Source organism: Scyliorhinus canicula, chromosome 15 (genome assembly GCF_902713615.1).
Source record: "Scyliorhinus canicula chromosome 15, sScyCan1.1, whole genome shotgun sequence".
NCBI lineage: Eukaryota > Metazoa > Chordata > Chondrichthyes > Carcharhiniformes > Scyliorhinidae > Scyliorhinus > Scyliorhinus canicula.
Genome location: NC_052160.1, coordinates 106,110,381 through 106,137,465, shown reverse-complemented (window position 1 = coordinate 106,137,465; position 27,085 = coordinate 106,110,381). Strand labels below are relative to the sequence as shown.

The window sequence follows — 27,085 nt, the reverse complement described above, 5'->3', positions numbered from 1 at the left end:
CCCATTGTAATCCCCTTTGTTTGAGCACAAACCACTAGTGTTTGATTTTATCTTCTCACTCTCCATCTGTATTTTAAATTCCACCATATTGTGATCGCTCTTCAAGGCTGCCTTGACCGACCTGGTTAAACCAATCAACATATAGATTAAAATCCCCCATGATAGCTGCTGTAGTATGTCTACATGCATCCTTTGTTATTCCTTTATTTATTGCCTGCCCCACCGTAATGTTACTATTTGGTGGCCTTTTGACTACTCCTATAAGTGATTTTTTTCACCTTACTATTCCTGATTTCCACCCAAATGGATTCAACCTTATCCTCCTTAGCACCAATGACATCCCTTACTATTGCCCGGATGTCATCTTTAAATAACAAAACTGCACCACTTCTCTTACCATCCACTCTGTCCTTCTGAATAGTTTGATACCCTTGGATATTCAACTCCTAGTCATGACCATCCTTTAACCACGTTTCAGTAATGGCCACTAAATCATAGTCATTCACGATGATTTGCACCATCAACTCATTTACCTTATTCCGAATACTACGAGCATTCAGGTAAAGTACACGAATGTTGGCTTTTATACCTCTGTTTTGAATCTTAACACTTTGATCAGTAACCTCTCCTAAGTTATTTTTCCTCTTAACTTTTCTCCTAATTTTCCTTGTCGTTGAACCCATATCGTCATGTAACATCCTGTCGCGTCTCTTTACAATTATGTTTTTACTTCTCGTTTTATTTCTTTTAGTATTACTGGGCCTATTCACTGAGCTCCCCTCAGTCACTGTACCTTGTACTGTCGCCCTTTTTGATTTTTGACTTTGGCTTCCCTGCTTTACACTTTACCCCTTCCTGCCTTTTGTTTCTGTCCCTGTTTTACTACATTCCGACTTCCTGCATCGGTTCCCATCCCCCTGCCGCATTAATTTAAAAACTCCCCAACCGCACTAGCAAATAGACATCAGTTCCAGTCCTGCCCAGGTGTAACCCTTCCAGTTTGTGCAGGTCCCACCTCCCCCAGAACCGTCCCAATGTCCCAGGAATCTGAAAAGCTCCCCTTAACACCAACCCTTCAGCCACATATTCATCCTATATATCCTGTCATTTCTACTCTGACTAGCACATGGCACCAGTAGTAATCCTGAGATCACTACCTTTGAGGTCCGATTTCTTAACTTCCTTCCTAGTCCCCTGCATTCTGCTTTTAGGACCTCATCCCTTTTTTTACCTACGTCGTTTGTACCAATGTGTACCACGACCACTGGCTGTTCACCCTCCCCCTCCAGAATGTCCTGTATCCGCTCCGAGACATCCTTGACCCTAGCACCAGGGAGGCAACATACCGTCCTGGAGTCTCGTTTGTGGCCACAGAAAAACCTGTCTATTCCCCTTACAATTTAATCCCCTATAACTATTGCACTGTCACACTTATCACCCCTCCCCTCTGCAGCAGAATGAACCGTGGTGCCACGAGTTTGGCTGTTGCTGTTTTCCCCCGAGAGGCCATTCCCCTCAACAGTATCCAAAGCGGTATATCTGTTCTGCAGGGGAATGGCCACAGGAGAATCCTGCACTACCTGCCTCACTCTATTGCTCTGTCTGGTAGTCACCCATTCTCTTCCTGCCTGCGGAGTCTAAGCCTGCGGTGTGACCACCTCTCTACACGTGCTGTCCACGATGCTCTCATACTCGGGGATGCTCCACAGTGTCTCCAGCCACCCCTCCAGCTCTGAAACTCGAGCTTCCAGGTGCTGTAACTGGAGACACTTCCTGCACACATGCTGACCCTGGGGACTGGAACTGTCCCCAGCATGCCATATGGAGCAAAAGGAGAAGACCACACCTTGGAGCTGTCCTGTCATGAGTTATTCCTTTAAATTAAACTTTTGAAATTAAACTTTAGAAATATGTTTTTCATCACAAAACCGTTGTGTTAAATTTAACACATCTTTTAGTTTCTACAGTGTTGTTCCCTCTTCCACTGACTTCTCATCTCCTCCAATTTGCAATGTGACAGACTGCCATGGAAAATTAGCCCAAGAAAGATCCACTCAGGCTCATGAAGCTTGCTGCATTTACACTTGTCAAATGTACTCAATGAATAACCAGCGGTAATATTTTCAGGAAGCCAACTTTGATTTTCCTTCATGACCATCAAATCCTCAAGGTATTCAAACGTGACCAATCACATTCAACAGTTAAGTCTTCCATAATCCAAGCAATTCCAAGTGGAACTATCCTTAAAATGCTCATCTATGGAATTTCCATAGGGTTCTTTGTGGCAAACACTGCTGCCTCACAATACCAGGGACCCGGATTCGATTCCGACCTTGGGCGACTGTCCATGTGGAGTTTGCATGTTCTCCCTTTGCCTGCATGGGTTTCCTCCGGGTGCTCCGGTTTCCTCCCACAGTCTAAAGATGTGCAGGTCAGGTGGATTGGCCACGCGAGTGTTCAAACGTTGGCTGGGGTGGTGGGCTTAGGTGGAGTGCTCTTTCGGAGGGTAAGTACAGACTCGATGGACTGAATGGCCTCCTTCTGCATGGTCGGGATTCTATGACTCTTCTATTCTCTTGCTATCTCTTCAGTGGAGGATTGGAATAAACTCTACTGTTCCTTTAGACTGTCCACTTATCTCCCATCACAGTTCTGGTGCGAGATTGGAATAACATGACACAAATATTCCCCCCAAGTTATCTGTGTCTGTACTTCATTAATTTTCCTTCTAAAAGCATTTTGTAGAACAAGTTTATGAATTTTCTCATTGGTGGCTTGATAAGAGTGTACATGCGCTAGTTACAAATATCACCATATTTATAAATACATCACATGAGGGTCATACAGCCGTATTTATTTGTGTAGAGGTGATTGTTGGGACTAGGGTCACTATTAAGCAGGAAGTTGTCAGGAAGGGAGTAGCTACGCTAGGTTCAGGAAAGCAGCAGATCCCTGAAAGGGATGAACACGACATTGAGACCTGTCTCTTCAACAGTCAGCCCGAGGACTGGATTGGATTTGTTTATTGTCACGTGTACCGAGGTACAGTGAAAAGTATTTTTCTGCGAGCAGCTCAACAGATCATTAAGTACATGAGAAGAAAAGGGAATAAAAGAAAATACATAATAGGGCAACACAAGGTATACAATGTAACTACATAAGCACCGGCATCGGATGAAGCATACAGGGTGTAGTGTTAATGAGGTCAGTCCATAAGAGGGTCATTTAGGAGTCTGGTGACAGCGGGGAAGAAGCTGTTTTAAGTCTGTTCGTGCATGTTCTCAGACTTCTGTATCTCCTGCCCGATGGAAGAAGTTGGAGGAGTGAGTCAGCCAGGTGGGAAGGGTCTTTGATTATGCTGCTCACTTTCCCCAGGCAGAGGGAGTTGTTAATGGAGTCAGTGGATGGGAGGCAGGTTTGTGTGATGGACTGGGCGGTGTTCACGACTCTCTGAAGTTTCTTGCGGTCCTGGGTCGAGCAGTTGCCATACCAGGCTGTGATGCAGCCAGATAGGTTGCTTTCTATGGTGCATCTGTAAAAGTTGCTAAGGGTTAATGTGGACATGCTGAATTTCCTTAGTTTCCTGAGGAAGTATAGGTGCTGTTGTGCTTTTCTTGGTGATAGCGTTGACGTGAGTGGACCAGGACAGATTTTTGGTGATGTGCACCCCTAGGAATTTGAAACAGCTAACCATCTCCACCTCAGCCCCGTTGATGTTAGAACATAGAACATAGAACAGTACAGCACAGAACAGGCCCTTCGGCCCTCAAACCCACGTATCAACCCTATAACCGTAACCCAACAACCCCCCCCTTAACCTTACTTTTTAGGACACTATGGGCAATTTCGCATGGCCAATCCACCTAACCCGCACATCTTTGGACAGGGGTGTGTACAGTACTTTCCTTCCTGAAGTCAATGACCAGCTCTTTAGTTTTGCTGGCATTGAGGGAGAGATTGTTGTCGCTGCACCACTCCACTAGGTTCTCTATCTCCCTCCTGTATTCTGACTCGTCGTTATTCAAGATCCGGCCCACTATGGTCGTATAGTCAGCAAACTTGTAGATGGAGTTGGAACTAAATGTTGCCATGCAGTCGTGTTTGTACAGGGAGTAGAGTAGGGGGATAAGTACGCAGCCTTGCGGGGCCCCGGTATTGAGGACTATTGTGGAGGAAGTGTTGTTGTTCATTCTTTCTGATTGTGAACTGTCCCAGATATGGAAACTCAGGTTGCATAAGGAGCTGATTCACAGAGAAAAAAAGTTTCAGTTTGCTGAGTTCAGAGTGGCTCAAGCAGTCCATGCAAAGCTTGCTCTGAATGGTCAAACATATTCACTCGGGGATTACTGGCTGCAGTTTGCCAAGGGATATTGGTCAGCTGTTAATTAACATGATCATTAACTGATTTTGCTTGTAATTAACCAAATTTTACTGAAACAAATCACTATGTAAATTAGCAGATTGGTAATAAGACACTATATGTGTGATTAAATTTATCATATTCATTGCCCGACACATAGGATTGCAATGATGTTAAGCCAGAGAGAGACCATTATGAGGCGTGTTCCACAAAACCGTAGCGCAAGACTGCTTGGGGAATCATTTAAAAGAAATTATTTAATTTCTCATACCTTATTTCCTTGCCAAAACAGTGTCAACTTTTTTTTTTTACATTGCACCACCCTGTTGATGCATATCAATATACCTGTTCCAAGATTATCACTGTCTGGGTGAAGTGGGGCACGTCAGTGTACTCTTGTAACTTTGTTCTGTTTACATAACTATCTTTGTGTTTTAGAAGATAGTGTCCAGGAAGTGTGCCAGCCTCCCACTGTTGATATTGGCTGCTACCCACACCTAGCTGATCATTTCACTGCAAAATCATCACCGCAACTCAGACTTACTCTGAATGATGTAGCTCTTGAGGAGAAGCGGTGAAAGGGCACATCGTTTGAACTGGGACCGTCAGCATTATTTTCCTTTTTCTGGCTCTGTATTCCTGTGGCTACAGCAGATGTTACTTTCACATCCTGAAATGATATTTTAAAAATGCCATTCCAATTACACTGTACGTTTCTGTTCCCTGACTTTATAACCTAAATATTCTACTTGGATAAAATCCCACGAGGAATAATGTCATTCCGAACTGAAGAACAAACACTGTCACATTTTTCTGGGTCAACTGAATTGGAATAATTTGGCCTGTTCCTATTTTTGTTTGGCGAGCTGCCATGTGGCCTGGTGGGTGGGGTGGGTCTAATGAACAGGAGATTCTGCACAACTTAAAAATCTGTAGTAACTGAAAAGGGCCAGCAGAATTATAGCAAACTGGTCATGAATATCTCTACCAGACAGCAAACTTGCTCCTTATACAAGTAAATATTTTGGAGGAAGAGACTAGGAGTCATTCCAATTCAGTTAGGGACAGACGTTCAACTGACATTGACATTGACATCTTTAAGATAGAGGTAGATAGGTACTTGATTAATAAGGGGATCATGGGTTATGGGGAGAAGGCAGGAGAATGGGGATGAGAAAATATCAGCCATGGTTGAATGGCGGAGCAGACTTGATGGGCCGAGTGGCCTAATTCTGCTCCTATGTCTGACAGTCTTATGGTCTTATGGACACAGTCAGTAACCTCTGGTCACAAAGACCAACTGATGCGTTTGCATTTACATTACATTTTACTACATCTCTTAGAAGTGGCTCAAAGGATATTACAGACAACAGATTACTTTTTGAAGTGTTATTATGTGGACAAACATGGGAATCATTTTAGCATTCTGCCAAGAGCCACAAAAACAATGAGCCCAATGGCCAGATAACCTACTTTTATTGGTGTCAGAGAATGGGATATTGATCAGGAAATTGGAAGAATAGGATGGGTTTCCAACGTCGATTTGAACCAACCATTGGGACCTGCACTTAATTATATAATCACGTAATTACATATAAATACTGACAGGAGCAGGTGATAAGAACAAGTGGTCTTTTACTGTAGCAACCTGGGTAATGTCTAGTTTCTGGAATTAAACCAATGATACAAAACTTTGAAAATTTGGAAACTGTAAGAAGTGATATACACCAGGAGGTTGGTGGAATGGGCAGACAAGTGTCGAATGAAATTTAATGCAAAGAAGTGTGAAGTGATTCATTTTGACGGGAAGACCAAGCAGAGACAACGGGGTGAATTTGCCGCCTCCACAGCCGTGTGTTTCTCGGTAGCGTGCTGTCACTGGCAGCGGGATTCTCCATACCTGCTGCTGATCAATGGGATTCCAAACTGCGAGTGGCACGGTAGCACAGTGGTTAGCACTGTTGCTTCATAGCGCCAGGGACCGGGGTTCGATTCCCGGCTTGGGTCACTGTCTGTGCAGAGTCTGCATGCTCTCCCCGTGTCTGAGTGGGTTTTCTCCGGGTGCTCCGGTTTCCTCCCACAAGTCCTGAAAGACGTGCTGTTAGGTGAATTAGACATTCTGAATTCTCTCTCAGTGTACCCGAACAGGTGCCAGAATGTGGTGACTAGGGGATTGTCACAGTAACTTCATTGCAGTGGTAATACAAGCCTAGTTGGGGCACTAATAAACATTATTACTATTTTAAACACCCGCACTCTGCTGGGAAACCCGTGAGCAGGGTGTACTGCTGGCGGAACAGAGAATCCTGCCAGCTGAAAATTCACCCCAATATAAATTGTACCCTAATTAAAAGGTACAATTCTAAAAGAGATGCTGGAGCAATATGAGTGCCAATCATTAAATGTGGCAGGGAAGGATGAGAAAGAGGTTAATAAAGCATACGGGATTCTGGACTTTATAAATAGGGACATTAAGTTCTTTTTAAAATTTTAAACCTTTCTCAGAGTTACAAAGCCATTGGGCATAGTGAACAGTGCAAGCTTTTAATCAATACCCTTGCTTGCTCCGAAAACCAATCCAAATTGCAAATACAAGAGAACCATGATAAACCCATGCACAACATTGGTTCAGCCTCAATTGGGGCATTGTATCTACTTCTGGATGCCATACTTTAGCAAGGATGTGAAGCATTGAAAAAGGTGCAGAGAAGTGTGGTGAATGCAGAATCAACGCCTTTGATGGAGAATTGGATAATTATCTGAAGAGAAAATATTTGTAGAGTTATTAGGAAAAGGCAGAGAGGTGGGATTCGGTGAGTTATTCGTGCTATGATCAATTTATCATTTTATGATTCTATGACAGCTATTGCAAGTTATTGCCTTACCGTTGCCCCAGCTTTGCTGCTCCCTCTCTTAAAAGGCTCCTGTCCTATTTTCTCATGTTCTCCTCTTTCACTTACTTTGGGTTCTGTTCTTGCCTGAGATTTGAAACAGTCGTTTGCAACTCTTGTGCTGCTTTTTGCTTCCGGATAGCACTTGTTATTCTCCAAACTCAGCTGTGTTTTCAGTCTTGTTGGGCTTTTTACTTCTTTTGGTTTTCCTAAGCTGTGAGTAGGCAAGTAATACAAATCTAGATTAGTATGCGGCACTCATCAAACATCGCAGTGGCAAAGTTATGAAACTCAGGAATCCTGCCTGATGCCAACTACTGGTGCTGGTGATGAGATTCAGCACTTCTTAAAATGACCACAAGATGGAATACTACACTGCAGAGTGAAAGAGAAAGGGATTGCCTATATGGCCAAGACCTCTATTCCTTGGCAGAAAAAAGTGGGACGGTTTGTGGGATTGTGATCCCAAAACACTGGTAAAAATGCCAGGTGTTAAAACCAGATTTAAACTGTTCAGGGCATTGTATATACAATAAATAAATGGGCAATTGTTTCCTCAGAGGTTTTGAATTTAAGCTACAAGACAAGGTTGCCTTTCTAAGGGAAAAGAGGTTAGTGTTCAAAACCACCAAATATTCATGGTCCTTATAGTTCAAATTATGGTCGGAGTGTCCAGCCTGATCTGATAATAATTGAAACCTTTTAGTACACTTATGTAGACCATTGAGGAAGGCAAATTTATACCCTGGCATCTGTAATTATTAACTGTTCCTAGTCTGTATTGAAATGAAATCAATTAGAATGTTGTAATCCTGAAAGAAATGGATGAGACAGTTTTTCTTTAGAACATAAGGATGTTTTGTACTTTGCAGCAGATATAATACTGAGATAAAGGCCTGGATTCTCCGGCAGCTGCAATTCACGTTTTCTACCGGCTGCGCACTACTGCCCCTAGGTTTCCCAGCGTCGTGGGGTGGCTTCAATGGGGAATCCCACTGACAGGCGACAGGAAGAGAGAATCCCACCGCCAGCGAATGGCATGCCGATGAGAAACACACAGCTGGGGAACGAAAGAATCCAGTCCAACATCAGACACTTAAATAATGGGTGCGATTTAATGCCCAAAAAGCAGAGTCCCGTTTTGGGCGCCTGCAGAACCGAGAACAACCCCACTATCAAACAGGACTCTTGTTTTTTTCGGCCTCAGTTGGGAATGCCCCACCGCCAGTGCAAAAAGAGACTGGAGTGCCGTTTCTAAATGCCGAGTCGATCTCTAGATCTCCCTCGGATACTACATTGTGGCCCATGCACCACCCCACTGCTCCAATCTACCTCTTAGGGAGTCCTCGAGCACCCCCCGACCACCACATTAGGCAGGGCACACGTGGCTCGATCCTAGACATGGGCAATCTGGGATCCGGGCACCTTGGCACTGGCAGCACCACTGCCAGCCTGACAGTACCACTGCCAGATGGCACTGCCAGGGTTCCCACGTGGCAGTGCCAAGGTGCCAGGCTGGTAGTGCCAAAGTTCCCATGTCGCAACGGGAATGCCAGGGTTCCACCCTATCCAGAGCCTGGTCACCCGGGGCCTCCGATAGCCTGTCCTCACATCGCCCAGGTGCTGTCATGTCTGTTTGTGTGGACCAGTGCTAACCGGTGCCATGGCGAGGTCTCCCAGGTGTGAGGTTAGTCCCCAGGCCTCAAGAGAATCGGACACAGACATGTTTAAATGAGCCTTAAGGCTCACGTAATTATGGAAATCTGGATCTCGCCTAACGAGGGCAAAAGCCAGATTGCGTTGTCTTGCGAGATTGTGCCGGCTTGCTGAAGCCATTTGATCGCAGCCAATAATATAAGGCACATTATAAAGTAAGCCACAAATAAAGGGCACCCTTACCTTATAAAAGCCCGTGTGGTGTGTATGGGACTAAGTGGTGATTGAGGAGGTGTTTGACTGCAGGTGTTTTCTTCACCAGGATGATTCTGCAAACTGGCTACACTGTTGGTGATCTCCTTTTCCTGCTTAGAAATAAGAAAATCAATGATGTAAAGAAATTTCAGTTACCTGTTAAAACCTCGTACTGTATGTCACAGAAACACAGAATTGTTACAGAGCAGAAGGAGGCCATTCGATACATCATGCATATCTCCAAATGAGCATCATGACTTAATGACATTCCCCAGCCTCTTCCCTGTACCCCTGCACATTGTTTCTATTCAAACAATCATCTGATTCCCTCTTGAATGCCTCGATTGAACCTACCTCCACCACATTTGCACGCAGTGATTCCCAGACCCGAACCACTCATTGTGTAAAACGGTTTGTCCTCGTATCACAATTCTTATTTCTGCAAATCACTTTTGTAAATCTGTGCCCTCTTGTCCTTGATCATTTTAGGAGACCTATCTATTCTGTCCAGCTCCCTCATGATTTTGAACATTTTAATCAAATCTTCTCTTAGCTTTCTCCTCTCCAAGGAGAACAGTCCCAACCTTTCTAATCTATCCTCATATAACTGAAGTTTCTTATCCCCAGAACCCTTCTTGTAAACCTCTTCAGCACTCTCTCTAATACATTCACGTCCTTCCTGTAATGTGGCACCCAGAACTGTACACAATACTCTAGCTGAGGTCTATGTGGTGATATGCATCATTGTAAATACACAAGGGGTTAATGTAAGTACACGTAGACTAGCTAGACACCAGAGGGAGCACCAGAGACATGACACACAGACATTCAATCAATAGGTCAGTAAGATAGGACACGACCAATGGGCATTTACAATACACACAGAGGTGACACTAATGCAGGGGGGCATTACACCTACCCATATATAAAGGACACAGCACACATGATCTTCCTCTTTCCAGTGGAGACACTCAGTGAGTACAGACACAGGGTTGATTCAACATCACACCCACCACGTGGATTGTAGCAGACTGGTTCGTCAGAGTAGCTATAGAAGAATTAACAGTAGAGGCGAATCCGAGTAGGAGAATTGTAAATAGTTTAATAAACGTGTTGACGTTATCTCCACGTCTGAACCTTCCTTTGTCAGAGTGAACATCAAGGAAGCAGCTTATGCTACGCCAAGAGCATAACAAGACAGTCGAATCAGTGTCTTGTATAAGTTCAGCTCTTGTCCTCTAAAGTCCCTATTAATAAAGCCCAAAATGAAATGAATTCACTTATTGTCACAAGTAGGCTTCAAATAAAGTTACTGTGAAAAGCCCCTAGTCGCCACATTCCGGCGCCTGTTCGGGGAGGCTGGTACGGGAATTGAACCATGCTGCTGGCCTGCCTTGGTCTGCTTTCAAAGCCAGCTATTTAGCCCTGTGCTAAACCAGCCCCTATGCTATGTTTATTAACCATTCTCTCCATCTGTCCTGCCACCTTCAATGATCTATGCACATATACACCCAGGTCTCTCTGCACCTGCATCCTCTTAAGAATTTTATCCTTTATTTTTTATTGTCTCTCCGTGTCTTCCTACCAAAGTGCATCACCACGTACTTGCTCGCACTTTATCTGCCACCCATCTGCCCACTCGGACAGCTTGTCTTTTGAAGTTCTACACTGTCGCCCTCACAGTTTAAAATACTTGCAAGTTTCATATTGTCCACAAACTTTGAAATTGTACCTTCTACACTAAGATCGAGCTCATTAATTTCTATCAGGAAAGGCAAGGGTCACAATCAAATCCAAAATATTGTCAGAAGAATCTTTTGTAGATCAATACACATTAGCAACATTTTCATTGAATAAAAATTGTTATCTAGGGTTGTCACGGCCATTTTTCCAGTGTCCAATTAAATTTCCCACAGAACTCCAATGGAATGGCTCAATGACAGGTCATGGCCTAAACACACTGGGTCCTGATTTCATCGAATCATAGAATCCCTACAGTACAGAAGGAGGTTGTTCCCACCCCATCGAGTCTGCACCAACTCTCTGAAAGACCACCCTACCTAGGCACACTCGCCTGCCCTATTCCTGTAACCCCATTTAACCTGCACATCTTTGGATTGTGGGAGGAAACCGGAGCACCCGGGAGGAAATGCATGCTGACACGAGGAGAACATGCAAGCTCTACACAGTCACCCAAGGCCTGAATTGAATCAGGGTCCCTGGTGCAGTGAGGCAGCAGCACTAACCACTGTGCCACCGTGCCCCCAATATCACTTGATAGATTTCACACAGCCTTGAGTTGCAAAGCCTCTGCTCAAACAAGGCAACTCATATTGGAAGCAGTGAGCACTCATTACTCCCAGAGTCCACACTTCTCTGCCCCAGGAAGGAGGCAGAAGAATGGACAGGTTGAATAGAATATTCATTCTGCTGAAACAAAAATCAGCGGCATAAATTCTTCTTCTTAGGCAGTCCCTTGGAATCAAGGATAACGTGCTTCCCCTCTTGTTTTATGGGCTCTGAAATGGCTGATAAGCCCAATGTTCCATCTCTAGCCTCTTCCATGTGGGGCAGGTGATCCTTGAAGGGTGGGTAGCTGGGCTGTTTAGAGGCTTGTGCATTGCATTCGATGCCTCAACTTTGCCTGTGCACATTCCCAACGAAGTCTTTGGAGGTGCTCGCTGCCCAGCCTGAGCGAGCCGTCACCATTATTGTCAGTCACGAGCCAGGGTCTCCCATGAGTTGGCATGGATGTTTGATCACTTCAGGGATGCTTTGAAGACATCCTAAAAGCATTTATGCTCATGGGAATTGCCTGTTGCGACTGAGCTCCGACTACAGCAATAGTTTCATGAATCCGGCGTCATACATACAATTGGCCAGTAAAGCTGGTTTTGAGTGATGCTGTACAGGCATGAACACTGATCAGTTTGACAGTACTGCAGCAAATAATGGGTGACAACCTCTCTGTAATTCAGATGCAATTTAAATCAATGTATCATAATCTTTGCTATTAATAGATAATGGGTACAATTCAACCACCGTGTTGTACCTGGCACAGATTAGGGCACACCAGGCGAATAGTGCGAAAGGCCAAAATCAAGGGAGTGCTCTATATTAAAAGGAGTGGTTTCACCCCCTGAACGTTCAGATCATGTGCGACTACCGCCTCCGTATCATGCTGCCTGCTACCCGGGCAGTGTGCATGACAGCTACATCCTGGGGCACTCGTAGATCCCTGATAACTTTGAGGGCCACCCCAGGATGACGGGTTGGCTTATGGGGTACAAGGGATACCTGCTGAGGTCATGGCTGATGATGCTGGTACAGACACCTGAGACTGAGGCGGAGACCTGATACAATGAGGCCCATGTTGCCACCCGTGCTGTCATTAAATGGTGCATCAAACTGCTCAAAATGCGGTTCTGTGCCTGGACCGCTCTGGCGTGCCTTGCAGTATACCCCCCAGAGAGTTTGCTGTGTCCTTGTACAACCTGGCACAGCAGCGGGGTGACATGCTGTAGGAAGAGGGGCATATAGACCCGACTGAGGAGGAGGAGGTGGACCAATGGGGTTGGCGGACGTTCCCGAGGAGGTGCTGGAAAATGGACGACAGGGGGCAATGAGGGTCCGTCATACCAGGAAGACCAGGGAGGCCCTCATCGCCTCCATATTCTCATAGGACAAGGCTGTGTTTGTCAGCTCAACCTCAGTCCACCTCCTGAACCCCCTAATTTCTCTTACTCCCCCTAATCTCCCCCTCATTTCCTTCCTTCCCCCCAATCCCCGTACCCCCCCAGTTCTCTTCCTCACCAAACCATGCTCCAACCAAACCTCCTTCCCCCATTTCCTTCATTCCCCCCAACCACCCCTTCCCCTCGCCATTTCCCTCCTTCCCCATCACTCCCTCCCACATTTCCCTCATTCCCCCGATTCCCCCATTTCCCTACTTACCACAATTCCTCCCTCCCCTCCAATCCCCCTGCGCCCAAACTATCAGCTGGTACATGTTTTAATAGTGAACAGTTTACCCCTAGCTACAGAGAGTGAACTCCCCAATGTCCACTCAGTGCTCCTCACTCTTCCTGATCGTGGTCTACTGCTGTGTCTAGATGTGTCCCCAGGATGCACATCAGAGGTGGTGGCAGCCTACTGGAAGGTGAGAGTGATGGCTGTGAAGCTTTGATGGTGGTCTCCTCAGAATGGCCGCTTGTGCGACAGAGGAGGGAACGACTCGAGATGGCATGGCCTCATCAGATAGAGATCCTGCGAGACAATTGAAATGCGATCGGTGAGAGAAGGACATTTTGTCTGACACGACCAACTCACTTGAGACAGGCCATCTGGGTGAAGGGGCAATGGATCCTCATCTCTGCGGTGCAGGCCAACCTCACTGTCAATTGCTGCTTTCTCTCGGACAACCCCACGGATTCCAGAGCCCATGTCTTATTGGGGGTAGAGACTCAGATCTCTGGCATCCCGCCCCACCCATCTTGTCCCTTTCCCACTTATTCTGGGCTATCTTCTCCTGCAGGGTCAAAGAGAGGGCATTGTGAGTCGCATGCTTGATGGATCACCCCCTCGGAAAATGTGTGGCCCGCCTCTCACCGCAACATCCAGGAGCCTAGTCACATCGACATTGCCAAAGTGTGAAGCAGGTCTGCGAACTGCCATGCTTGTGTGTTGACTGGGAGTGAGTGGTGAGGGAGCGTTTAAAAGCAGTTCCATCTTACCATCGGTGAGAAATTGAGGCATGAGTCAGGCAGCGAGGGAGACAGTAATGGCAAGAATCGCATGGGGGCTCATTTTTCGCAGGAGGTGCTGTTGAATACGGGCTCCAATCTCGTCAGTGCGACTGTCAGTAAACACCCCACCAAACACTCCCAAAATGACACTTTGAAATGTTTCCATTAAATCTCACCCAACATATTATATACACTCTGACATCAGTCATTGGGCACGTCAGTCAGTGAGAATATAGTGAAAACCTTCCAGCTCTTTACGATTTATATTTCAATTTGATCCCCATTAATCTTGAGCAGGGTCTTTGTTCACAACAAAGGGCACAGATTAAATTCACTCTAACATCAGCTGTAAATTCCAATTTCCCATGGGTATGTTCTCTACTTTTGTCTTTTGAGGTTATTAATAAAAAAAAATCTTGCGTGTCATCTAGTTTCACTGGTTTTGCAGGCGATGTAATGATCAATGGATAATTAGTCTATACATGTGTGGGAGTAGAATTTATGCTGGAATGGAAATCATTCGGCTGAGTCACTTAGCCACAAAAATGTCCTGCTACATGCATCTACACCAGTGGTGGACAACCTGCGGGCCAGGGATCACATACGGCCTTTCACACTTCTGACTGCGGCCCACGATACACTTTGCTGACTTATCCAGACTTATCCACGCACAGATTTGCCACATTCTGCTTGTTTCCAATTGTGTAGCTTTTTTTCCTACCTGTATAATTGAAGTGATACGCACTTAAAGCAAAGGCACGTGAAGTGAGGTGCGTACTGATTGCAGACATTAACTGTGAGAACTGTGTGCTCCCTCTGCATCCAATCAAGCGTAAATTCAATCAACCAGGTGGCACGATAGCACATGGTTAGCACTGTTGCTTCACAGCTCCAGGGACCTTGGTTCGATTCCCGGCTTGGGTCACTGTCTGTGGGGAGGCTGTATGTTATCTCCGTGTCTCTGTGGTTTTTTTTCCGGGTGCTCCAGTTTCCTCCCACAAGTCCCGAAAGACGTGTTTTGTGGGTGAATTTGACATTCTGAATTCTCCCTCAGCGTACCCAAACAGGCGCCGGAGTGTGGTGATTAGGCGGCTTGCATAGTAACTTCATTGCAGTGTTAATGTAAGCCTACTTGTGACACTAATAAAGATTATTATTATAAATATTTAGTTTGCCTTTATCAGTTGAGATTGATGACAGTTCTATTAATATAGGGCAGCACGGTAGCACAAGTGGATAGCACTGTGGCTTCACAGCGCCAGGGTCCCAGGATCCATTCCCCGCTGGATCACTGTCTGCACGTTCTCTCCGTGTGTGCGTGGGTTTCCTCCGGGTGCTCCGGTTTCCTCCCACAGTCCAAAGACGTGCAGGTTAGGTGGATTGGCCATGCTAAATTGCCCTTAGTGTCCAAAAAGGTTAGTAAGGGTTATTGGGTTACGGGGATGAAATGAGGGCTCAAGTGGGTTGGTGCAGACTCGATGGGCCAAATGGCCTCCTTCTGCACTGTATGTATGTATAAATCTATGATATAAAGCATTAACCATTTTCTATGAAATATTTGGTGTGTATTCAATGGGCGCGATTCTCCACAAATGCGGAGAGTCGTGAAGGCTGCCGTGAAACTGGCCGTGTTTCACAGCAGCCTCCGCGCCCCCTCCCGGGACACGATTCTGCTCCCCGGTCGGGGCTAGCAGTGGGGCCCCGTGAACCACGGCATCACAGGCTTAGCGAACTTCGCTAAGCCCGTGCGCCAAGGGTAATGGCGGCGTACACGCACGATGACGTCAGCCGCGCATGCGCAGATTGGACGGCTCCAACACGTGCATGCGTGGATGACATCATCACGCATATGCGTGAAACCCGCGCATGCGCGGGCCGTCATGCCCCTCAGCCGCCCCGCGGTCTGATCCTGCGGGGCTGCGGAGAAACAAGGAGTGAACGGGTATCGGACCCGCTGCCCGCGATCGGTGCCCACCTTGTGACATCGCGGGCCCATGCCACCCTTGGGGGCCTGCTCACGCCTCTGATCCCGCCGTTCCAGAGGTGGTTTAAACCTCGGCGGCGGGAGAGGCCTCCCAGCGGCGGGACTTCGGCCCATCCGGGCCGGAGAATCACCGCAGGGGCCTCTCCGATCGGAGTGGCGAGATTCCGCCGCCACCACTTCCCGGGTGGTGGAGAATCTCTGCCACGGCTGGGGTGGGATTTTAGGCGCCCCCAGGCGATTCTCCGACCCTGCTAGGGGTCGGAGAATTTCGCCCCAGATCTGCACTCATTGTTGCTACTTTGTAGGAAATAAATACATAGATCAGTATTTAGATTAGATTTCAATTTCAACTTTTTGTGATCACTGTACCTACGCAGTCTGAGATGTTTCTGAATGTTTGTAACAGCCTGTGTTGGGATTATCATTTGACTACTTTAAAAAAAAAAATTAGAGTACCCAATTCTTTCTTGTGCCAATTAAGAGGCAATTTAGCGTGGCCAATTCATTTACCCTGCACATCTATTTTAGGTTTTGGGGGTGAGACCCACACAGACACAGGGAATCATTCCACTATTTTTAATAATGAAAAGAAAACATTAAATGCTGGTGTTCAGAAATTTGGAACAAGAAAACAGAAAATACTGTAAACTGGATATGTAGTTGAAAAAGAAATGCAGGGCTATGGGTAAAGAGCAGACAAGTGGGACTAATAGGCTCTTCCCAGGAGCTGTTACAGGTACGATGGGCTGAATGGCCACTGTCTGTGCTGTATGATTTTATGAAATACAAAGCATGTCAATCGACATGTAAAGAGAAAGCAGGTTAACTTTTTGGGTCTGTACCCTTCTTTTGAACACTCATTCTAACTCTGACCACAGGAGCAAATATTGAAGGTGCTGAAACCAAGCAAGGGGGGAATACTGTGATGATTGCAACATGACAGAAAATTATTTACCAGGAAAATGTCAGGGGCCCAAAGTTCAACACGCTGATATCAGACAATTAGGTTTTAGCTGAAATCTTTATGAAGGTGTGGCACAAAAATAAGCTGATACTCCAGACAGAAGTGACTGGTTTCACTTTCTTTCACCAGAATAATTACCTGTTTTCCAGTCAAGGTGCTCTCTGGATTAATGCAAACATTATTTTCTCACGGACCTATCTTTCTAATACTTATGGAGTGGTTAGGAGCAAATACTACACAGTTTCAGGAGGGCACAGCCAGAGATCCTTAGGGTGGTCCGCACTATTTGGGAATTACGGCAGGTCAGCGAATGGGAGGTGGATGTGGAAGAATAGAGAGACCATGATTGACGGGGGAAGGACAAGTGGAGAACGCTCCTAACATTCCTGAAGTACAAGGAATGCTGTGAAAGACACTTGCCCATTGAACTAAAATTTCCCATTTCTCTTCATTGTTTAGCCTGTTCCAAGACCTGTTCAAGGCCAGCAGTGAGACGGGAAAGAGAGGGGGGAAAAGGAGGGAGGAAGGCAAGAGAAAGAGGCGGAGGGGGGGGAAGGGGAGGAGAGAACTCAAGGAGGCCACAGAGTGGACACAAGGGGTAAATGGAGAAGAGAGGAGGGCTATGCAGCCCCCCTCCCACCCCCTACCACCAACAAAAGACTAAAGACCCCAACAGAAAGAAACAGAACGCAATGTGTGGGGCTAAAGGCAGAAGGCATCACTAAGAGAGATACTAAGCCACCAACTAAGGATTGGGAGAGGAAGGGGCCGGGGGGGGGGGGGGGGGGGGGGGGGAGCAGATGGGGGGAAAACACATGTAGGAAACTGTATAAATAAGAAACAACTTTATTTGTAAACATCAGGCCCACCGGAGATGTTACTCTGTAAAAACTGGAAAATACTGCGAGTAATTGGAGCGTATCTTTTAAACACAAAAACTAAGTTTCAGGTGTACTTAAAGTTGTAGTGGGTAGAAGCTGTGGAGACCGGGTAAGTGGCACTATAAACGGGCTGGGGGAACAGGAACCTAGTAGGCTGCCAATTCTGCAATCATCTGCTCAGGTGCCGATAGTCAGGCAAGGGAATGACTCATTTACTTGTTGGCTCGGAGACTGCTTGCTTCAAGAAATGAAATAGAAGAGAGAAAGGCTGAAGGCTGAAGAAGTGCAGACCAGGGAACCAGGTTCCTAAAAATGATGGGGAAAAAATGGTATCATGGCACATTTGACGAGGACTTTGCGACATGGAATTCTTATGAAGAAATGTTCAAATTTTATCTTGCTTCAAATTTTATCTTGAAGCAAATCAGACACCAGAAAACCTGTAGGTTGCGGCTTTCCTCAGCTTGGTTGGGTGAATATCATTTATGTTGTTACAAAGTTTGGTGCACCCAGCTAAACCAGGAGAAAAAAACCACCAAGAGATAATGACAATCTTGGAAGGACATTTATCTCCCTGTCCACGTGTGAATAGCTGAAAGATCCTGCTCCCTTCACTTTGATCAAGAGGAAGGGGAAAGCATTTTGAAATTCGTATCCACAATACGTAAATTAGTAAAGCATTGTGAATTTGGCCAAATACGTGATGATAAATTTCAAGACTGATTGGTCTGTGGACTTAGAAATGAAGCCTTACAAAGGAAATTATTGACTAAAGGTGCTCTAACCCTGAAATCTGCTCTGAAGATCACTACTTCCATGGAAACTGCAGCAAAAGGGACTTCATTGACTGAAGTCCAAGCAAAAGGTCATAAGATGAAAGCTGCCAAATGCAAGTTGCAAAAAAATCTACCGTGTCATTGGTGTACATTCAGTGAGAAAATCTTGGAGTAAGGAGAATATATGCAAAAAATGTGGTAAAGTAGGCCATATTGCCAAGGCATGTTGGTCACGTCAACCTTCATCAGCAAAAGGAAGTGTACCAAGAAAAATACAGCTAAGTCTGCTAGTCGAGGTTACAAGTTAAGTGACTGATCATGGTTGAGAAAATTAAAACTAATCTGGGCCATTGTGAACCAAGTAGTTCAAAAAATGGCCTGCGACAACCTCTGAACAAGTATGCAATGTTGTTTTAAGAGTCACTGGGTTAAAGGACAGGAGTTGAAGTTAAATTCAAGATCAAGCCAGATAGTGCACCTAAATGTCTCCTGCCAGAACCGTACCATATATCATCAGGCCAAAAACAGGAGAAGAACGTGAAAAAATTAGTTCAGATAGGAATAATTGAACCCATTACCACCAGTGATTGGGTGACACCAATAGCTCCTGTGTTAAAATGTGATGGTTCAGTAAGAATATGTGGAGATTGTAAAACAACATTTAACCCGGTATTGTGCGGAGATCACTATCCTCTCCCGCTTTTTGCAAATTCATTCACTGGACTCTCAGGAGGACAACATTTAGTAAAATAGGTCTTTCACAGGCATATCTACAGGTGGCTGTGGCTGCCGAGTCACAACTTTACTTACCATAGTGACACATGAAGGTCCTGTTTGTTAACAGAGACTTCCATTTGGAATAACTTCAGCAACTGCTCTTCTTCAGAGATCCACGGATAAAATTCTGAGTGAGCTATCTGATGTGCAGTGTTACCGAGATGACATTCTGATTACAGGTTCAAATGCTGAAGAATACGTGAGGAATTTGGAATCTACCCTGACATGATTCCAAATCACAATCTCAGAGTCAAAAAAGAAAAGTTTACATTTTTTACATCTTCTATCAACTATCTGGGTCATATCATTGGCAAAGACAGATTTCATATTAAACCAAAGAATATGGCTGAGATCGTAAAAGCTCCACGTCCGCAGAATTTGACGCTGCTGAAGTCATTTTTAAGATTGCTCAATTATTATGGTAAATTTGTTTCTCTCTTAGCAATGAGGCTGAAGCTTTTCAAACAAGCTTGTTGAACAAGTGTGGCAGTGGACAGGAGAATGTGAAAATGCTAATCAAAATGTCACAGAGGTGGGGCAATGGCAGTCCTGTGCTATACTAAGGAATACTCCACCTCTGCAACCCTTGCATTCATGGGAATGGCCGACACAGCAATATATGAATATATATAGACTATGCTGGTCCAATTGAGGGCCATATATTTCTAAAATGGTCGACCACACTTAAAATGGCCAAAAGTTGGCAATCATGAAATCCACCACAACAGAATAAGCCATTAAGTAATTAGATGAAGTATTTGCAATGATCAGAAGGCCAGATAAACTTTTAAGTGATAATGGGACTCAATTTACATCAAAGAAGTTTGAAGATTACTTAAAAGGGATTGGTATTTAGCATATCAAATCTGCTGCATGTCACCCTGCAATAAAGAAGTTGGCCGAATAATTTGTGCAATTACTCAAACACTTTTAAGGAAACGAGAAATCAAGACTCTTCATCAAGATGTGTTAAAACAATTTTCTCATGTATTATAGAAATTCTGCACATGTAAAACGGAGAGCTCAGCAATGATGCTACTCTTCAAGAGGAAATTGAGAACACAATTTGATCTCTTGCTGCCACCTGATACTTTCTAACTTGCCAAATGACAACAGCAAGCACAAGTGGTAGATGAGAGCAAAACTCAAAGAGTAGAGTCTTCAACCGTGGAGAACAAGTATTAGCTGGGAGCTACATAACAAGTGAAAAATTGAAACCAGCCATCAACCTAGCAAAGAAATGTCTGATATCTTAGACCATCCAGATGGATGATGAGTTTGGTGGCGTTGTGCTGACCAATTAATTGCTTCAAGAAGTTAATCTACTGAGACTTTCCAAATGAATGTCTGGACAGTGATACATCAGAATAATAATAATAATCTTTATCATTGTCGCAAGTAGGCTTACATTAACACTGCAATGAAGTTACTGTGAAATGCCCCCTAGTCGCCATACTCCGGCACCCTGTTCGGATACACAGAGGGAGAATTCAGAATGTCCAATTCACCAAACAGCTCAGGCGCGATTCTCCGCTCCCCACGCCGGATGGGAGAATCGCGGGAGGCCTCGGCGACTCACGACACGCCCCCCTGGCACCCCCCGCGATTCTCCCACCCCCCCGGATGGGCCGAGCAGCCTGACGTTCCTGACCGGTTCACGACAGCGGCAACCACACGTGGTCGCTGCTGTCGTGAACATGGGCGCTAAATGCTCGTTTGTGGCTTGTGGGGGGCAGAGAGGGGAGTGAGCACCACGGCCGTGCTCGGGAGGGGACTGGCCCGCGATCGGTGCCCACCGATCGTCGGGCCAGCGTCTCCAAGAGATGCACTCTTTCCCCTCCGCCGCCCCGCTAGATCAAGCCGCCACATTTTGCGGGGCAGCGGAGGGGAAGACGGCAACCACGCATGCGCGGGTTGGAGCCGTCAGCCATCGTGACGTCAGCCGTGCATGCGCGGGTTGGAGCCGGCCAACCTGCGCATGCGCGGCTGACGTCACTTAGGCGCCGCCGTCACATCATTCTCGGCGCACCGCCTTGACGCAAGCTGTTAAATTTAAACTGCAAAATTATGAAGGACGAGTTAACTGAGGTAGATCAGGAAATTAATTTGAAATATAGGGGGCGTGTTTCTCTGTCCCATCTGGTGCAGCACGCCGTCGGGATTCTCCATTTCGTCGGCTGGTGAATGGGGTTTCCCATTGTGGGGCAGCCCCACGCCATCGGGGAACCCCCGGGCTTCTGGCAAAATGGAGAATCCCGACGGCAGAGAATTCAGCCCATGATAGTAGATAAGCAATGACAAATATTTAAGGAAATATTTCATAGTTCTCAATTAATATATATTACCTTAAGGAATAAAAACTTCACAGGAAAAGTGATTAATTTGTGGCTAACTGAAAAAAATTAAGGAGTGTAATAAAATAAAAATGCAGCCAAAATTTTAATCTGTGAATTGAGAGGGTTTTAAGAATCAGCAAAAGGTGGACACAAAATTGATAAAGTCAGGAAAAGTAGAAAATGAGAGTAAACCAGGAGAAAAGTAACAACGGGTTGTAAGAGCTTTTATAATTGTGATTTATGAAAGCAAAAATAGTGTTTCAGAAATATATTAGAGTTTTCTGAGGGTGCAACTAGCAGGATAGATGAGGGGTACCAGTACATGTTGTATACTCGGATTTTCAAAAGGCATTTGATAGGTACCATACAATATCAGGGCTCATGGGATTGGAATAACAGATTAGTACCAAGGAACGGTGAATGGACATAAAACAGAAAGTAGGAATTGATAGGTCACCTTTAAGAAGGCATTGTGTATTTAGTGGGGTGCCTCAAGGCAGGTTTTCTTTATTTTAAATTAAGAGGCAATTTATCAAGGCTAAACGACCTAACCTGCACATCTTTGGATTGTGGGAGGAAATCAGAGCACCCGGAGGAAACCCACGCAGGCATGGGGTGAACATTCAGACTCCACACAGACAGTTACCCAAGGCCGGAATTGTCCATGGTGCTGTAAAACAGCAGTGCTAACCACTGTGTCACTGTGCTGCCCCATATATGCAGGTTTTCTGATCATACAATTGGGGCAGCATGGTAGCATAGTGGTTAGCATAAATGCTTCACAGCTCCAGGGTCCCAGGTTCGATTCCCGGCTGGGTCACTGTCTGTGCGAAGTCTGCACGTCCTCCCCATGTGTGCGTGGGTTTCCTCCGAGTGCTCCGGTTTCCTCCCACAGTCCAAAGATGTGCGGGTTAGGTGGATTGGCCATGCTAAATTGCCCGTAGTGTCCTAAAAAGTAAGGTTAAGCGGGGGGGTTGTTGGGTTATGGGTATAGGGTGGATACGTGGGTTTGAGTAGGGTGATCATTGCTCGGCACAACATTGAGAGCCGAAGGGCCTGTTCTGTGCTATACTGTTCTAAGTTCTAAGTATCTGCACACGGAAAGTGAGCTGTGAGGAGGATGCAAAGAGATAGAAACTGATTAAGTAATTGGGGAAGAAGATGACAGAAAATATAATGATATAAAAATGTGAAATTTACCACTTTGGAAGGCAGATGGAATAGCAGAATATTATCTAAATGGCAAGAGATTAGAAAACTTTGGTATTGAGAGGAACTTGGATGTCCTTGGACAAGAATCATGGAAAGATGAAACAAAAGGGAAAATGCTGGAAAATCTCAGCAAGTCTGGCAGCATCTGTAGGGAGAGAAAAGAGCTAACGTGTCGAGTCCGATGACTCTTTGTCAAAGCTGGAAAGATGACATGCTGATGCACAAATCATTAGGTAGGAACAGGGTATGTTTGACATTTGACATTATTGAAAGCCCATTGGAGCATCAGCAGAGAAACCTTGTTGCAATCACTTAGAGACCACAACTGGAAGACTGTGTACAGTTTTGCTCTCCTTACCTACAAAGGGAGAGACTTATCTTTGAGAGAGTGCAAAGAATACAAGTAGATTGATTCATTAATTGAGATGGGTGATCTATAAGGGGAGATTGAACAGAATGCATTATATTCTTTGCAGTTTAGACAAAGGGAGAGGTGACTCATTGATATTACAAATTCTTGGCTTAACGGCGTGGATGCTGAGGTTATCTGATCCTGAGCAAAGTTGAGAGAGGGGACATACTCTCAGATGAGGGGCTGGAGTCTCAGATTTTCAGGCTATGTCCCAATGCCAGCATAGGAACGGTGGCCTTTTACGACCGAAATTTCCGGTGCAAAACGGCCACTGACCTTCCGTTTGGTGGGGGGCTAGCACAAACACAGCGTAGAGCACCCGGCTCTAGCTGCCGATACGGCTGGAGAATTGCTGGGTCTATGGCCGCACATGTGCACAGTGGCGGTTTGCAGCGGCCGTGCCGTGCAACATGGTGCCGGCCGCACGCAGACACGCCCTGCCAAATAGTGTCCCCCCCTTTGGCCAGCTCGCGACCCAGGACCATCCCACAGCAGTGCCCCCCCCGCCCCTGCCAAAGTCCCCCCTGCCCGCAGCCACCACGTTGAGTTCCCGACAAGTAATAGCATGAGATACCCACGCCATCGGGAATTCGGCCGGTGGGGGGGCGGAGCATCGGGGCAGGGTCTCAGGCAACACCCCGAGTCCGTCGATACAGTGGGCGACATAATCCTAGAGTACCCTGCTTTGGAGGGGGCAGAGCATCGCGAAAGCGCTGCTGCCACGAATTCGGCGCGAATGTTGATTCTCCGGCCAATCGCCGAACGTGATTTCGGCATCGGCGCCCAGAGATACCCGCCCAATGAGTCAGCCACTTAGGGCCAAGATGAGAAATCATTTCACTCAAGAGTGTTTTGAATTGTTGGAATTCTCTATCCCAGATGTCCATGGATGCTCAGTAGCTGAATATATTTAAGGACTGAGATCAGTAGAGTTTTGCGTTACAGTGTTACAGCGTTACAGTGACAGAGAAAGAACTTTGGTATGAACTTGAATTTTCATCCTCAAGACAGGTGGTGAGAGTTTGGAAAATTCCTGGTTCGGCCAGCTCCCTTTGGAAGAAAGTGGCTGCAAAGGTGGGATCTTCATTGCCGGGTTTGAGTTGGAGTCAGGCTAACCAACCTGGAAAAATGTTTGGAAGCCGCCACAGGGCATTCCAGGTACCGAGGCCAGCTGTTTAAAAGGCCTATCTCAGTGCTGTGGGACATCATCCCAGTTAAAACATAAATGCAAAGGCCCTCCCGTCTTCACCCCTCATGCCCCACGCACCCCCCATACCCAATCCATGGCATCTCCTGCTCTTCACCCACCCTCGAAGGCCCCTCATGCACCAAATTCCAATCATTGCCCTTCCACCCACCCGCTATGGCCCTTTATTGCAAATGCTTGTTTGACAGTCAGACAGCCATGACTCTTGCTAAAACAACTGGGTACCAGTGAAAACATTGCTTGATTGACATCTCTGGCTCTCTAGGGCAGGATTCTCCCATACCCGGATCCTCCGCACCTTCAGGGGCTAGGCCGGCGCCGGATTGGTTTGCGCCCCGCCAGCCGGGGCAGAAGGAACTCTGCCGGCCGGCGGGGTCCGCGCATGCGCGGGATCATCAGCAGCTGCTGACCTCATTCCCGCGCATGCGCGGGGGGGGTTCACCTACACGTCAGCCAACGCGGAGGCTGACACGGCCGGCGCATAGGAAAAGAGTGCCCCCACGGCATAGGCCCGCCCGTGGATCAGTTGTCCCCAATCACGGGTCACGCCACCATGGGGCACCCCCCCGGGACCAGATCGCCCCGCGCACCCCCCCCAGGACCCCGGAGCCCGCCCGCACCGCCAGGTCCCGCCAGTAAGGGACCTAGTCGAATTTATGCCGGCGGGACTGGCAAAGAACTAGCGGTATTTCAGCCCATCGTGGGTCGGAGAATCGCTGGGGGGGGGGGGGGGGGGGGGGGAGAGGGGCGCTGCGAGTGGCCGCCGACCGCCGCGGATTCCCACCCCGCCGAATCTCCGGTGCTGGAGAATTCGGCGGCCGGTAGGGGCGGAATTCACACCGCCCCCCGGTGATTCTCCGACCCCGAATCCCGCCCCTAGTCTCTGTGGTCAATTTCATAGCTTACTTTCATAGCCAAAGTGTTTATATGGGTGATCCAGTTGAGTTTCTGGTCAATGTATACTCCCAGGAAGATTATGGCGGAGAATTCGACAATGTAATGTTGTTGAATATCAAGGAAAGACTGTTTAGTTTTCGCTTGTCAGAGATGGCCATTGTCTGGCACTTGTGTGGCATATATGTCACTTTACACTTATCAATCCAAGTCTGAATTTTGTCCAGGTCTTGCTGCATGTGGCACAGACTTTTCTATGATCTATTTCTTATATCATTATGTTCTTAGTTTTCCTGTATTTGTTAATGTATAAAACAAAGTAATCTGTTAATTATAATTATTATTATTATTATTGTCACAAGTAGGCCCGGCCCACATTAACACTGCAATGAAGCCACTGTGAAAAGCACCTAATCGTCACATTCTGGCGCCTGTTCGGGTACACAGAGGGAGAATTCAGAACGTCCAAATGACCTAACAGCACATCTTTCGGGACTTGTGGGAGGAAACCGGAGCACCCGGGAGGAAACCCACGCAGACATGGGGAGAACGTGCAGACTCCACACAGTGACCCAAGCCGGGAATCAAACCTGGGACCCTGCCGCTGTGAGGCCACAGTGCTAACCACTATGCTAATGTGCCATATTAAAGTGGATTTGCACAAAAATCCCACACTGTTACTAATGGAGGGAACTAAAATTAGCACTCCATCTCAACACACTGCAAACAAAACATTTTTAAAGATCAAAAAAAGTTTGTTTTAGTGTTTCCTGAGAAAAATAAGTCACTCAATTCTGAATTACATTTGCAGCAAAATAATGAATGTATTTAAAATGTTAAAAGAAATGTAGTGTTAATTTCCATTGATTACTTTGGAGATATTATTATTTTAATCAGATACAGTGGTAAATTTTTGCACTGGTTTGAGAGGACCCTACACACTTTTTTCTGCACAAAGTATTGAAATCTCAGGACATTAGCTGACTGGCTTTTAATCTCCTTAAGTTACGAGCACATGAGCAAACCAATATTATTCAATGGTGGGAGTTTTCCATAATTTTGAACCAGCTAAGGAAAGGTGGAATTCTTGGACTAAACATTATATGCAACAAAAATGGAGTAAATGATGCTAGTGCATTGTAGTGATACACAACAAGGCAAGGCAACCTGACTATTATAAAGCATCAACCAAATCAACCACTGCCCTACCTATCAATGATGGGAAACTGAACTCACACAATCCTGACGTCAGCACAACACAAATAACATTTGGACTCTTGACGTGTTGTTCCATCTGATTGTCACAAGAATGGCAAAGACGTTGACAATTACTTGAACGAAATGCCAGCCAACAAGGGGAAATAACTCAAAGCATAAAATATTAGATTAATTATCCACATGAACAAAAACTTTGCTGTGGATTAATACATTTGGGAATAGGAGTGTGCGTGAATATGCCTTTCCTTCTAGATCAAACATCAGTTAAACAACAGTTTAAGCATCAAATGGGTTGTTAAGTATTTTGAACTTGTACCTTTGGACTGGAATCTCAAATATAATTGAAAGGGATTTAGTTACATTACGATAAGCTGACTAGTTACAAAATAACATACGTTCAGTGCAGTCATAACCCAGCCCTTATATAATTATATATATATTAATCTTTTATCTGGATTGAATCCAAGCTGCCATAAATATGGCAAACTATAGGAGAAAACTCCATTATAGGCCGACA

General features: G+C 45.9%; 1 protein-coding gene across 8 annotated transcripts in view; it reads right to left on the bottom strand.

The window, feature by feature from the left end:
• The window catches only part of LOC119978780 (ladinin-1-like), a 163,500-nt gene that overhangs the window by 45,784 nt on the left and 90,631 nt on the right, over positions 1-27,085 (bottom strand). For 4 of the 8 annotated variants that reach the window (XM_038820653.1, XM_038820652.1, XM_038820654.1 and 1 more), the window contains 3 exons: positions 9,151-9,275; positions 7,246-7,465; positions 4,905-5,030 (listed from right to left, as the gene is read on the bottom strand). In XM_038820653.1, the coding sequence (XP_038676581.1) occupies positions 4,905-5,030; positions 7,246-7,465; positions 9,151-9,275 (471 nt within the window). The remainder of the gene's footprint in view (positions 1-4,904; positions 5,031-7,245; positions 7,466-9,150; positions 9,276-27,085) is intronic. The other 4 variants (XM_038820655.1, XM_038820651.1, XM_038820657.1 and 1 more) reach the window with 4 other exon arrangements.